This window comes from Mobula birostris, chromosome 22 (assembly GCF_030028105.1).
Source record: "Mobula birostris isolate sMobBir1 chromosome 22, sMobBir1.hap1, whole genome shotgun sequence".
NCBI lineage: Eukaryota > Metazoa > Chordata > Chondrichthyes > Myliobatiformes > Myliobatidae > Mobula > Mobula birostris.
The window spans coordinates 17,569,491-17,584,807 of NC_092391.1; the positions used below are offsets into that span (position 1 = coordinate 17,569,491).

The 15,317-nt window shown below is 40.7% G+C and overlaps 1 protein-coding gene across 11 annotated transcripts in view; it reads right to left on the minus strand.

Annotated features, from left to right (window-relative positions):
* Nucleotides 1-15,317, minus strand: part of fnbp1b (formin binding protein 1b) — a 220,142-nt gene that overhangs the window by 148,959 nt on the left and 55,866 nt on the right. For all 11 annotated transcript variants that reach the window (XM_072240164.1, XM_072240165.1, XM_072240166.1 and 8 more), the window contains exons 3-4: nucleotides 4,217-4,273; nucleotides 2,324-2,471 (exon numbers count right to left, since the gene is read on the minus strand). In XM_072240164.1, coding sequence (XP_072096265.1) covers nucleotides 2,324-2,471; nucleotides 4,217-4,273 — 205 coding nt within the window. The remainder of the gene's footprint in view (nucleotides 1-2,323; nucleotides 2,472-4,216; nucleotides 4,274-15,317) is intronic.

Genomic DNA, 15,317 nt, shown 5'->3' on the forward strand with positions numbered 1-15,317 from the left:
GGAGAACTCATTTAGACATGATAAACTGCAGGATTTTTGAAATTAACTTGATCTGAGCTTCCTTGCAGATTTCACTCTTGTTAGAGATAGTCTTATGCACACCAACTTGAATGATTCACAAATAAATCTGTTGAGTACAATGCTTTTTTGGCAAGTATATGTCCAGACTTCTAACAAGGGAAGTGGTGGAGGAAAAAGGTCGAAGGTGAATGTATGCCTTCTGAAGTACTTAACTCCCATGAATGATCTCAAGTGTTGCCTTAGTAAAATCCCCTGACAGGAAAGGACAAGCAGCATTCATGGAAACGATCAGTCAACGTCTCAGGCCGGAACCCTTCGTCAGGACTGTAGGGGGAAGGGGCAGAGGCCCTATAAAGAAAGTGGGGGGAGGGTGGGAAGGAGAAGGCTGGTAGGTTCCAGGTGAAAAACGAGTGAGGGGAAAGATAAAGGGGTGGGGGAGGGGAAGCAGGGAGGGGATAGGCAGGAAAGGTGAAGAAGGAATAGGGGAAAACACAATGGGTAGTAGAAGGAGGTGGAACCATGAGGGAGGTGATAGGCAGCTGGGGGACGGGGCAGAGTGACATAGGGATAGGGGAAGGGAGGGGGAGGGAAATACCGGAAGTTGGAGAATTCTATGTTCATACCAAGGGGCTGGAGACTACCTAGATGGTATATGAGGTGTTGCTCCTCCAAGGTAGTCTCCAGACCCTTGGTATGAACATAGAATTCTCCAACTTCCGGTAATTCCCTCCCCCTCCCTTCCCCTATCCCTATGCCACTCTGCCCCCTCCCCCAGCTGCCTATCACCTCCCTCATGGTTCCACCTCCTTCTACTACCCATTGAGTTTCCCCTACTCCTTCACCTTTCCTGCCTATCACCTCCCTGCTTCCCCTCCCCCACCCCTTTGTCTTTCCCCCTTACTGGTTTTTCACCTGGCACCTACCAGCCTTCTCCTTCCCACCCTCCCCCACCTTCTTTATAGGGCCTCTGCCCCTTCCCCCTACAGTCCTGACGAAGGGTTCCAGCCCAAAACGTTGACTGATCATTTCCATGGATGCTGCCCGACCTGCTGAGTTCCTCCAGCCTGTTGCGAGTGTTGCTTTGACCCCAGCATCTGCAGATTATTTTGTGTTTAGGAAAGGACAAACAGCATGAAAAATGAACAAAATAGATGGCAAAAGAACTAATCATTTGTGCTGGGACATAGTATAAATATCCAGATAATTCTTCACAAAATGGAAGCAATTTTATATGGCATTTGATTGCTTTATCTTGAAATGATATTCGGTACACAGTAATCTGCAAAAGTCTTAGGCACAAGCAAAAATATTCTGTAAAATGGAGATGCTTTCAATAATAATGAAAAGTTTCTAAATATCAAAAAATTACTATAAAGAGCAGTAAACAGTAAATAAGAAAACTAAATCAAATCAATATTTGGTGTGAGCACCCTTTGCCTTTAAAACTGCATCAATTCTCTTAGGTACACAGTTGTGCAGTTTTATAAGAAAATTGGCTGGCAAGTTGTTCCAAGCGTCTTGAAGAACTTGCCACAGTTCTTCCGCAGACTTTGGCTGTCTCACTTGCTTCTGCCTCTCCAGGTAATCCCAGACTGCCATACCATGGAGGCCATACCATCTGAAACCGTATAAAAGACCTAGGGTGCCCAAGACTTTTGCACAGTACTGTATGGTGAAAAAGCAAGTCCAAAAAGGAGCATTTTGCTCTCGAGAATCAATGAGCAAAAGATTCACAAATAGCACATTAAAAAGAAAAGCAAGTTATGAATACGTTGCTGAAAATACCAGTTTAAAATTTATTCTCTGTATTAAAGCCAAGACTTAATTCACAACAAATTTTCACCAATTTAGAATAAGTTTTCTTTCTACAGAAATGATTTCTAAAAACATACACATATCTGAATTAACTGTTGTTCGAAAAACAACTGCAATCAGAGGCAAAAACCACACAAATTGTTGGGCTGGCTGGTGGCACAACGACATCGATGCCGGACCCAGGAGCGGAGGTTCCCAGGTTCGAAACTAGTCAGGTCCGCTCCCGAGTACGCTTTCCATCCGTGTCGGGTTGAGTGTCGAGATCACAACTCAACCTCATAAAAATAAAAGGGAAAATACTGCGAAAATGTCTGTGTGAGGAGTGAGGCACCACAAAGTCTCTCTCTCGCTCCGCGCCTTGTCAAAGCCATGAAAAAGACATCATCACAGTCGCACGCACGGACACGCAGACGCACAGACTTGCACGCACGCAGGCACACGCCAAAAAAAAAACACATAAATTGTCAATAATTGTAAAATTATTTACCATTTTCCTCTCTTGCTTGAGCTCCTGGATATAGCGTGCCAGCTCTGCAAATATTAGTCCGCTCATGTTCTCAGCAATAACTTCATGCTGGCCTGCATAATCATTCATTTCATTCAGAAGAGTCTGAAATGCTCGGCAGGATGTGAATCTGAAATATATTTAGTTATATTTTAGTTGTTCTCTCTAAATAAATTTATTCCTAATCTTTTAAATCTTGAAAGCCAGGATTAGGATAAGGAAAACCTTACAGTAAAGGTAGTTCAAAATTTATCACAAGTTTGTGATTGAACACACTAGGCTTCCAAATATCCTAAAATTACGTTATGAATAGCTGGCTGGTGGCGTAGTGGCATCAGTGCTGGACTTCGGAGTGAAGGCTCCCGAGTTCAAATCCAGCCAGCTCCCTTGCACGCTTTCCATCCGTGCTGGGTTGAGCATCGAGCTAGCAACTCGGCCTCGTAAAAATAAGAAAGCCTGCTAAAAGCTGTCACGACGGCGTCCCGATGACTCCACTTGGAGTTAAGGGCTTTCCTCTTCTTCTTCATGCTATGAATAGTTATGAATATTGCACAATTTTAGCAATTCATATCATCAGGCAACATTTCATTCAATACTGGAATTGAAGCAAAACTTAAGCTGAACATGCTTAACAACTGAACATCAATTTACAGTGCTGCCCATGTTGTACATCACTCAATTAACTATGCCATACTATCATCAATTTCATTCAACAAAATAAAAATAAAAAGTATTGTTTTTACAAAAAGAGAAATAAAGGATCTCCCTAATATTAGGCATATCAGCAGCTTCTCAGAAGAAAGCTGCAATTTTGAAACATAGACACTGATGTCAATTTAATGGAATAAGCTATGCTCTAATACTTTTAAATTGCCTTTAATGGTTTTCTTTGTTTTCTCCGTACTTTTCCCTAAAATGTTTGAAAAATTATTAACCCCAGCCTTCATTACGATTTAACAGGAATGTTAGCTGTGAGCGAGACTTGACTGATCAAGTTTGAAACAGTATTGTTAGTTATTGAACATCTAATCCACTCACTAGGTTTAATATTATGCTGTTAATTGTTTGCAGCTCAGATCCATCATAACTGGAATTCAAAACCAAAAGTAGGTCTCTGACAAAGAGGTAGAAAAGGGATCAAAAGTAAATCCATATTCTCCCTACCTTAGATACAGGCGAACAAAGCCTTATCATCAAAATAATTCTTAAAGTTTAATTCTTCCTCCAGTTGAGAACTGACATAACTGTGTTTCCATGAATGATTGAGGCTCATGATTAAAATTGCTTTTCAATGCCAAAGTATTAGCAGGCCAACATTCACTTAGCTACCTTTTCTGAGACATACTTTCTTAGCAATGTTTCTTTCTGTGCACTGGGGCAAACACAAATATTTCCTGCAGAACAGTCCTACACACAAATCAACAAATGCAACTTCCAGTAAAAGCCAGGACCAACAGCTCCAGGACAGCTTCTTCCAGCAGGCCATCAGACTGATTAACTCACACTGATTTGAGTGTATTTCTACATTACATTGATTGTTCTATTTATTATAAGTTATTCCAAATTACTATGACTGCACATTTAGACAGAGACGTAACATAAAGATTTTACGTTGTGGGCATGCTATGTTGGTGCTGGAAGCGTGGTAATACTTGCGGGCTACCCCAAGCATTGGATTGCATTGATGCAAAATGCCACATTCCACTATACGTTTAGATATTTAAATGTACGTGATACATATAAAGCAGATCTAATCTTAACAGCTTGCAAATCCTTGAGGAACCAAGGATAACACAAGATGTATCTGGATGCTTTTACTGCATCTAAAGTTGTGTTTGATTGTACTGATATTGGGGATTTGAAAGGAGCACTCACTTTTGTTCCTCCTCTTCTCTGGAATTCTTTTTTGGCTGATATTTCTTTGAAAGGTTCCTGAAAAAAAAAATGAGGAACTTCAGCTCAAAACAAGATTTGTTAACGTCAATAATATCTGGCAGGCAGACCAAAGGAATTGGAAAACAACTTCGTAAAATATCTAATTATTGGCTACATAACCTTTATTTCCTCTAATTAGCTATACATTTTAGTTCTCAAGTGCATCCACAATATTGCTCAAAACTTTATTTTTGAATTTCTAGAAAAAGGAATCACTGGTGAATCATAGTCATATTGATGAGAGTTGATAATGACCTTTGGAAAGTAGGGAGCTTGAGAAAGCATTCCATAAAAATTGAGTCATCTAGTGCTTTTTTTAAATAGTACTTCAACAAAGTTCAATAACCTTTGATATTAAGGTCCTTGTGTGAAAGGATAAACACGACAGAAAACTATCCATTTTAACATGTCTAAATTTTATCCATTCCTGAGAGCAAACTACAGAGTTAAAACAAAATTGCCCTGATTTTGCTAGTCACTAAGTTAACTAAAGTTAAACTATTCTGTGCTTGTTTAAGAATTTTATCCACTGGAAAATGAATGCTGGGTTTTGCGGATAGCACTGCCATTAATGTAGCCACAATTAAAATTTGCATTCCCATTAGGGGGCCATAACATAGGTATAGGTTGAAAGGGTAATTAGATGTTGAGATTATTGTAACACTGATGAATCCAGGATCCAGAGGGTGAAGTACACTCTCCTTCTCCAACCTGGCTGCATCTGTCCATTATCGTTCACCCATCCCTATTCACCAATCAGTCTCAGGCCATTCCTCTCTCCCCTCTTCTGGCCATCTTCCTTCTCCACATTCAGTCCCAAGTCAGGGATTCCACAGGAAATGTCAACACTTCCTTCCCCCTCTCCCCATCCCACAGATGCTCCTCCACCCACTGATTTCCTCCAGCAGATTGTTTGTTGCTCCAAATTCAACCATCTGCACTTTCAACTGTCTCACACATTTATTTTGAACTTCAGTAAAATAGAGTGGTCTATCCAGCTGACAGTAAGTTTGGAGGAAAAGTAGACAGGAACAAGAAACAGGATTGGACCATACAAGAGAATGGGCAGTATTATAGCAAAATGGATTTAATGCAGAAACCCAAGAAAAAAGATTACTAGATTATCTTCTTATTCTGAAAAACCAGAATCAAAGGACGAGCAATTTAGAGAGATTGGGTAAATAAACAATATTTGCCTATCTGGAAAACACCTTGGAAGGCATTTCATCATGAATATATTAAATATTAAATTAACTGAGACATGAATTATTATGGCATTCAATCTTTGAATACAGGAAATTAAGGAATGATGTCATTTGAAGATATTTATAAGGCAGATGGATTAACCATTACTTCACAATAGGAAAACTATTAAAAGCAGAAGAGAACAATTTAGAACAAGAACTCAAGAACCCTGTTTCCTACAAAAAAGTAAGCAACCTAGATTTTCTCGAGTAAATGCCTGTGGATACTCAAACAACTGAGAAACATTTTTTTTAATTAGGTAGAGGTATCAAGGGTTAAGAAGGCAAGGCAGATTAGAATAATTGAATGAAACACAGTGGAGCGACAAACTTGTCCAACATTATTGGCATAGGATTGAATGTAGAAAGTAATGCCGAAAACAATGTACATTAAGTAACACAAGAATGAACAGAAGTACCCCAAGGTAATAGGACAATCACTGGTTTGGTGTCTTACAAAACCCAGATTTTTGGTCTCATAAAGAAACTATTTTTCTTAATTAATTTAAATATCAGTAAGACTTATTTAATTAGAAAGTAATTTCAATGATACTGTCATTGATATAACGTGCCCATGCTGTACACAAAGCACACATTTTCTACAGAATCCTTCCACCTACATTAACAACATGAGAACAGAGCTTGCAAACCAAACACATTACGAATTCAGTAAACATGATAACGTATGTCAAGTTTAATTTATTAAATAGTAATTAAATTTGAGTTACTAAAAAATCATAACTTTAATTTTTCCATTCTAATTAAAGCATAGTCTTCTGTACCCCAGGTTAACTAGCTTTAAATTAAATTACTTGTCTTGAATAATGAATAAATTCCCCAGTCATGAGTGCATTCCACACAGGGAAGACAAATCCATTAATAAAGAAATAAAAATTAACCCAAATTTTATTTCATGTCTTTCACAAGTCATTAATAGACAAAAAAAATCAGTGATCCAGTTTTAAAGATAAATTCTCATTCAGGCAACAACTTAAATTTATTTTGAGGGTAGATATTTCAAAAGTTCAAAGTAAATTTATTATCAAAGTACATTTATATCACCATATACAACCCTGAGATTCATTTTCTTGTAGGCAATCACAGTAATTCCAAGAAACACAATCGAATCAATGAAAGACCACGCCCAACAGGATGGACAAACAACCAATTTGCAAAAGACATTTGTGGAAGAGAGCAAAAAGGGTAAAGGAGTGGAGTGGGGATGACTGGAGAGAGGATCAAAACTTTCGGATCGGTGCTTGGAAGCAATGTCTAACTGTAAAGAGTAAAAGAGAACATACCAACCTGAAAAAAACAACTCTTTGGAATCACCGGCAGTGACCAAGGTTAGGATTTATTTTACCCATATCAACAGGCTCAATTATCCAGTTAGGAATATGCCAGTGAAACAAAAGAAGCCATATATAGACCTCATAAAATCATGAGAGGCATAGCTAAGGTGGATACTCAGTCTTTTTTCCCAAATGGGAAGTCTAAAACCACTGGACGTAATAAGATAAGGAGGAAAAAAATTGGAGTGGTAAGTTTACCCACACAGAGGATGATGGGTATACTGAACAAACTGCCAGAGGAAGTGTTAGAGGTGGGTTGTAATCACACATTTTCACCTCGTTTACCTTGGATGAGTTGGGACAACAGGCTTGCTCCCCTGCTGTAGAACTCCAGTGTTCAAAGTCGTCAGTGTATGCAGACGTTGAATACACAGCAAAATTCTGCATAAGTCACATTAAGCACCATACCGTTTGCAATGGTTGGATATATTCAGCTATCTCCTCCATAGGCTAGGGCATTATGAGAGTAGAGATGCCAGCAGCAACCTACAGTCTTCTGTTCTAACCTAATCAAGGCTACCAAGTGTAAGCAAATCCAGTCTATATAGATATCAAACAATTTGAGACTTTTTATATCTCCCCCAAGAAAGATGCCTATTTAAGATATCTTTGGCTCATGTTTGGACTGCAATGAGGTTCAGAGTTGAGTGGCAAGGGCGAGACCCAAACTAGGCTTGAGTGAGGGATGATCATTTGAGTGTTCGCAACGTCAGTCACCTTCCATCTCTTTGCCGAAGAGCAGATCAAATGGTCATAATTAGATGGATTGTATTTATCTTACTCTTTATATACTTTATTCTAAATTCACTAATTAAGAGGGACATTTAAGCATAAAAGTATCTTAGAAATAAGAAGAGGATATGACTTGATGTCAGTTAACTGGGAATTATATTTATTTATTAGTGTTCTATGGATTTAGTGCCTAGACTCAAAAGTTCAAGGTAAGTTTATTATCAAAGTACAAGTGTGTCACCATGTACAACCAGGAGATTCATTTTCTTGTGGGCATACTCAATAAATCCAGTAACCATAGACCAACATAGTTGCTTTGGAATAACATAAGTATCAATTGCTAGTATTTTACATTTGCTCTCATTGTTTTCAGCAACATGCAGTTTGTACCAGCCTGTATAAATTTCAATTTCCTCTTCTGGGGGTTTGACTGGTAATATTTGAAACCAGGTCCTTTCCTCTCAGTACCGCTACTGACTCTATGATAAGCATTCTACATAGCATTCTGCATCAGATTTTTTTTTCCCCATTGGAAATAGGAGCTCCTAGTTATATTATTTTTCCTACCAATGACATAGGTAGGAAAAGGGAAGAGGTCCTGAAAAAAGACTACAGGGAGTTAGGAAGGAAGTTGAGAAGCAGGACCGCAAAGGTAGTAATCTCAGGATTACTGCCTGTGTCACGCGACAGTGAGAATAGGAAGAGAATGAGGTGGAGGATAAATATGTGGCTGAGGGATTGGAGCAGGAGGCAGGGATTCAGATTTCTGGATCATTGGGACCTCTTTTGAGGCAGGTGTGACCTGTTCAAAAAGGATGGGTTGCACTTGAATCCCAGGGGGACCAATATCCTAGCGGGGAGGTTTGCTAAGGCTACTGGGGAGAGTTTAAACTAGAATTGTTGGGGGGTGGGAACCGATCTGAAGAGACTGGGGAAGAGGAGATTGCCTCCCAAATAGAGGAAGCTTGTAGACAGTGTGAGAGGGAGGATAGGCAGGTGATAGAGAAGGGACATGCTCAGACCGAAGGTTTGAGATGTGTCTATTTTAACACATGGAGTGTTGTGAACAAAGCAGATGAGTCTAGAGCGTGGATCAGTACTTGCAGATACAATGTGGTGGCCATTACAGAGACTTGGATGGCTCAGGGACAGGAATGGTTACTTCAAGTGCCGGGTTTTAGATGTTTCAGAAAGGACAGGGAGGGAGGCAAAAGAGCTGGGTATGTGGCACTGTTGATCAGAGATAGTGCCACGGCTGCAGAAAAGGTGGATACCATGGAGGGATTGTCTACGGAGTCTCTGTGGGTGGAGGTCGGGAACAAGAAGGGGTCAATAACTTTACTGAGTGTTTTATATAGGCCACCCAATAGTAACAGGGATATCGAGGAGCAGATAGGGAAACAGATCCTGGAAAGCTGTAATAATAACAGAGTTGTCATGATGGGAGATTTTAATTTCCCAAATATTGATTGGCATCTCCCTAGTGCAAGGGGTTCAGATGGGGCAGGGTTTGTTAGGTGTGTTCAGGAAGGTTTCTTGACACAATATGTAGATAAGCCTACAAGAGGAGAGCTGTACTTGATTTGGTACTGGGAAATGAACCTGGTCAGGTGTCCGATCTCTCAGTGGGAGAGCATTTTGGAGATAGTGATCATAATTCAATCTCCTTTACAATAGCACTGGAGAGAGATAGGAACAGACAAGTTAGAAAAGTGTTTAATTGGAGTAAGGGGAATTATGAGGCTATCAGGCAGGAAATTGGAGGCTGAAATTGGAAACAGATGTTCTCAGGGAAAAGTACGGAAGAAGTGTGTCAAATATTCAGAGGATATTTGTGTGGAGTTCTGCATAGGTATGTTCCAATGAGACAGGGAAGTTATGGTAGGGTACAGGAACTGTGGTGTACAAAGGCTGCGATAAATCTAGTCAAGAAGAAAAGAAAAGCTTACAAATGTTTCAGAGAGCTAGGTAATGTTAGAGATCTAGAAGATTATAAGGCGAATAGGAAGGAGCTTAAGAAGGAAATTAGGAGAGCCAGAAGGGGCCATGAGAAGGCCTTGGCGGGCAGGATTAAGGAAAACCCCAATGCGTTCTACAAGTATGTGAACAGCAAGAAGATAAGATGTGAAAGAATAGGACCTATCAAGTGTGACGGTGGGAAAGCGTGTATGGAACCGGAGGAAACAGCAGAGGTACATAATAGCCATATAACCATATAACAATTACAGCATGGAAACAGGCCACCTCGGCCCTTCTAGACCGTGCCGAACTCTTACTCTCACCTAGTCCCACTGACCTGCACTCAGCCCATAAGCCTCCATTCCTTTCCTGTCCATATAGCTGTCCAATTTAACTTTAAACGACAACATCGAACCTGCCTCAACCACTTCTGCTGGAAGCTCGTTCCACACAGCTACCACTCTCTGAGTAAAGAAGTTCCCCCTCATGTTACCCCTAAACTTTCACCCTTTAACTCTCAATTCATGTCCTCTTGTTTGAATCTCCCCCACTCTCAATGGAAAAAGCCTATCCACGTCAACTCTATCTATTCCCCTCATAGTTTTAAATACCTCTATCAAGTTCCCCCTCAACCTTCTACGTTCCAAAGAATAAAGACCTAACTTGTTCAACCTTTCTCTGTAACTTAGGTGATGAAACCCAGGTAACATTCCAGTAAATCTTCTCTGTACTCTCTCTATTTTGTTGACATTTTTCCTATAATTCGGTGACCAAAACTGTACACAATACTCCAAATTTGGCCTCACCAATGCCTTGTACAATTTCAACGTTACATCCCAACTCCTATACTCAATGCTCTGATAAATAAAGGCCAGCATTCCAAAAGCTTTCTTCACCACCCTATCCACATGAGCCAGAAGGTGGCATGAAAAGGCCTTGGCGGGCAGGATTAAGGAAATCCCCAAGGCATTCGACAAGTATGTGCAAAGCAAGTGGATAAGACGTGAAAGAATAGGACCTATCAAGTGTGACAGTGGTAAAGTGTGTATGGAACCGGAGGAAATAGCAGAGGTACTTAATAAATACTTTACTTCAGTATTCACTATGGAAAAGAATTTGGTGATTGTAGTGATGACTTGTAGCAGACTGAAATGCTTGAGCATGTAGATATTAAGAAAGAGGATGTTCTGCAGCTTTTGGAAAACATGAAGTTGGATAAGTCGCCGGGACCAGATGAGATGTACCCCAGACTACTGTAGGAGGCGAGGGAGGAGATTGCTGAGCCTCTGGCAATGATCTTTGCATCATCAATGGGGACGGGAGAGGTTCCAGAGGATTGGATGGTTGCAGGTGTTGTTCCTTTATTCAAGAGAAGGAGTAGAGATAGCCCAGGAAATTATAGACCAGTGAGTCTTACCTCAGTGGTTGGTAAGTTGATGGAGAAGATCCTGAGAGGCAGGATTTATGAACATTTGGAGAGGTATAATATGATTAGGCGTAGTCAGCATAGCTTTGTCAAGGGCAGGTCGTGTCTTATGAGCCTGATTGAATTTTTTGAAGATGTGACTAAACACACTGATGAAGGAAGAGCGGTAGATGTAGCATATATGGATTTCAGCAAGGCATTTGATAAAGTACCCCATGCAAGGCTTATTGAGAAAGTAAGGAGGCATGGGATCCATGGGGACATTGCTTTGTGGATCCAGAACTGGCTTGCCCACAGAAGGCAAAAAGTGGTTGTTGATGGGTCATATTCTGCATGGAGGTTGGTCACCAGTGGAATACCTCTGGGACCCTTACTCTTCATGATTTTTATAAATGACCTGGATGAGGAAGTGGAGGGATGGGTTAGTAAGTTTGCTGATGCCACAAAGGTTGGGGGTGTTGTGGATAGTGTGGAGGGCTGTCAGAGGTTACAGAGGGACATTGATAGGATGCAAAACTGGGCTGAGAAGTGGCAGATGGAGTTCAACCCAGATAAGTGTGAAGTGGTTCATTTTGGTAGGTCAAATATGATGGCAGAATATAGTATTAATGGAGGCTCAGAGGGATCTTGGGGTCCGAGTCCATCGGACGCTCGAGGCAGCTGTGCAGGTTGTTTCTGTGGTTAAGAAGGTGTATTGGCCTTCATCAATCATGGAATTGAATTTAGGAGCCGAGAGGTAATGTTGCAACTATATAGGACCCTGGTCAGACCACACTTGGAGTACTGTGCTCAGTTCTGGTCGCCTCACTGCAGTAAGGATGTGAAAGCCATAGAAAGGGTGCAGAGGAGATTTACAAGGATGTTGCCTGGACTGGGGAGCATGCCTTATGGGAATAGGTTGAGTGAACTCGGCCTTTTCTCCTTGGAGCGACGAAGGATGAGAGGTGACCTGATAGAGGCGTATTACATGATGAGAGGCATTGATCGTGTGGATAGTCAGAGGCTTTTTCCCAGGGCTGAAATGGTTGCCACAAGAGGACACAGGTTTAAGGTGCTGGGGAGTAGGTACAGGGGAGATGTCAGAGTAACTATTTTACTCAGAGAGTGGTGAGTATGTGGAATGGGCTGCCGGCAACAATGGTGGAGGCGGATATGATAGGGTACTTTAAGAGACTTTTAGATAGGTACATGGAGCTTAGGAAAATAGACGGCTATAGGTAAGCTTAGTAATTTCTTAGGTAGGGACATGTTCGGTAGAACTCTGTGGGCCTAAGGGCCTGTATTGTGCTGTAGGTTTTCTATATTTCTATTATACTGTAATATTATGCCAGATTCATTGCTGTGTACACTGGAATTGGCAAGTGGGCAGGTTGAAACTGGCTTATATAGGGTAAAAGCTGCTGCCTTAAATTGAGGAGGCAGAATGCTGATATGAACCAGGAAGGCTACTGAAACCAAGCCCTCATCAAAAGCTGGGGAGGTGATTAAATTAGAATATCTCTGAAAGTGACTTGGGGTCACTGACTGTATATGTGACCTGCAAAATGAAGCAGGAAGGTAGAATGGTCACTGTAACCTTTAGAAACGACATTGTTGGGTTTCATCATTGAATCACTGAATCTCCAGAGATCAGAGCATTTAAGCTTTCTTTAAAAAAATAACAAACAAATTGGTGTAAAACAGAATTACTATTCTATTGATTTGATATGACAGACTACAGTGACAAGGGAAGTTAAATATCAAATGGACTAGATCTTAAATAATCTATAGAACACCACTGATAACGTCAAAGTACAGAATAAACAGGAAACTCAATGGGCTGAAATGCCTGATTCTGCTCCTATGTCTTAAATTTATATATATCTAAAAATAATCTGGGCACATTCATGCACAATATTAAATTATTAAATTAAGTACATGCATTGATCAAAGATCAATAAGACCACAATTTCTATGTACATATTGCATTTTATACAGGCAAATGTCCCTAATTGCTACATACCAGAAACCAACCCAAAAGTGACATTGAGTCAAAGATGATAAGCTGACAAAATGCTTCAAATATACAAATATTATGAGAGTTCTGAAAAAGGAGAAGAAAGATAAAGAGGCAGAAGTGCCTAAATTTAGGATCAGCATACTGCATTTAATTACATGGGTACTAATGGAGAGTGTGTCTGCACAAAAGATAAATTCAACAAATGGATAATTACTCAAATTTTGTTTCTGCGGAACTGGGGACACTTCTAGAAACAGAATAAGAACAAAGATCATGAAGAGTAACACCAGAATACAGTATTTATTTAGAAGTATATATTCTCAGGCAGAAAAGCTTCTGCAGTTTTCATAATGACTCTGAAAGCCAGAGGCTGATGTAAACAGATCATTCAAATCTGTCATTGACTTAGTCCAAAGAGTTAGTGATTAGCAATGTGTAAAATTATAACTTTGTTAAATTAACAAAAGTTAGCAAAAAACTGTTTCTTTGAGGGCTGGAAAGCTGTGGAATGCAGTCCAACAGTCAGTAAACGTAATGCAGAATTATTATTTGTATGGTGGTATGGTAGCTTGTAAAGTGGTTGTGGAAATGTAGCATAAAGAATACAGGAAGAGTTGCATGTTGTTAGAATACTTGACAGTATAGGAAAAAAAACATAGAAAACCTACAGCACAATACAGGCCCTACAGCCCACAGAGTTGTGCCCAACATGTCCCTACCTTAGAAATTACTAGGCTTACCTATAGCCCTGTATTTTACTAAGCTCCATGTACCTATCTAAAAGTCTCTTAAAAGACCCTATCGTATTCGCCTCCACCACCGTTGCCGGCAGCACGCGCTCACCACTCTCTGAGTGAAAAAGCAATGTTCCCTTGGACCTCATGCCTTCTTACTTTCTCAATAAGTCTGGCATGGGGTACCTTATCAAATGCCTTGCTGAAATCCATATATACTACATCTACCGCTCTTCCTTCATCACTGTGTTTAGTCACATCTTCAAAAAATTCAACCAGGCTCATAAGGCACGACCTGCCCTTGACAAAGCCATGTTGACTATTCCTAATCATATTATACCTCTCCAAATGTTCATAAATCCTGCCTCTCAGGATCTTCTCTATCAACTTACCAACCACTGAGGTAAGACTCACTGGTCTATAGTTACCTGGGCTATCTCTACTCCCTTTCTTGAATAAAGGAACAACATCCGCAACCAACCAGTCCTCGGGAACCTCTCCCGTCCCCATTGATGATGCAAAGATCATCGTCAGAGGCTCAGCAACCTCCTCCCTCGCCTCCCACAGTAGCCTGGGGTACATCTCATCCAGTCCTGCTGAATTACCCAACTTGATGCTTTCCAAAAGCTCCAGCACATCTTCTTTCTTAATATCTACATGTTCAAGTTCTTCAGTCTGCTGCAAGTCATCACTACAATCACCAAGATCCTTTTCCGTAGTGAATACTGAAGTAAAGTATTCATTAAGTACCTCTGCTATTTCCTCCGGTTCCATACACACTTCCCCACTGTCACACTTGATAGGTCCTATTCTTTCACATCTTATCCTCTTGCTCTTCACATACTTGTAGAATGCCTTGGGGTTTTCCTTAATCTTGCCCGCCAAGGCTGTACCCTACCATAACTTCCCTGTCTCATTGGAACGTACCTATGCAGAACTCCACACAAATATCCCCTGAGTATTTGACACATTTCTTCCGTACTTTTCCCTGAGAACATCTGTTTCCAATTTCAGCCTCCAATTTCCTGCCTGATAGCCTCATAATTCCCCTTACTCCAATTAAATGCTTTTCTAACTTGTCTGTTCCCATCTCTCTCCAATGCTAAAGTAAAGGAGACAGAATTATGATCACTATCTCCAAAATGCTCTCCCACTGAGAAATCTGACACCTGACCAGGTTCATTTCCCAATACCAAATCAAGTGCAGCCTCTCCTCTTGTACAAGAAACCGTCCTGAACACACCTAACAAACTCCACCCCATCTAAACCCCTTGCTCTAGGGAGATGCCAATCGATATTTAGGAAATTAAAATCTCCCATCATGACAACTCTGTTACTATTACACCTTTCCAGGATCTGTTTCCCTATCTGCTCCTCGATATCCCTGTTACTATTGGGCGGCCTATAAAAAACACCCAGTAAAATTATTGACCCCTTCTTGTTCCTAACCTCCACCCACAGAGACTCCGTAGACAATCCCTCCATGGCATCCACCTTTTCTGAGGCGTGACACTATCCCTGATCAACAATGCCACACACCCAGCTCTTTTGCCTCCCTCCCTGTCCTTTCTGAAACATCTAAAACCCGGCACTTG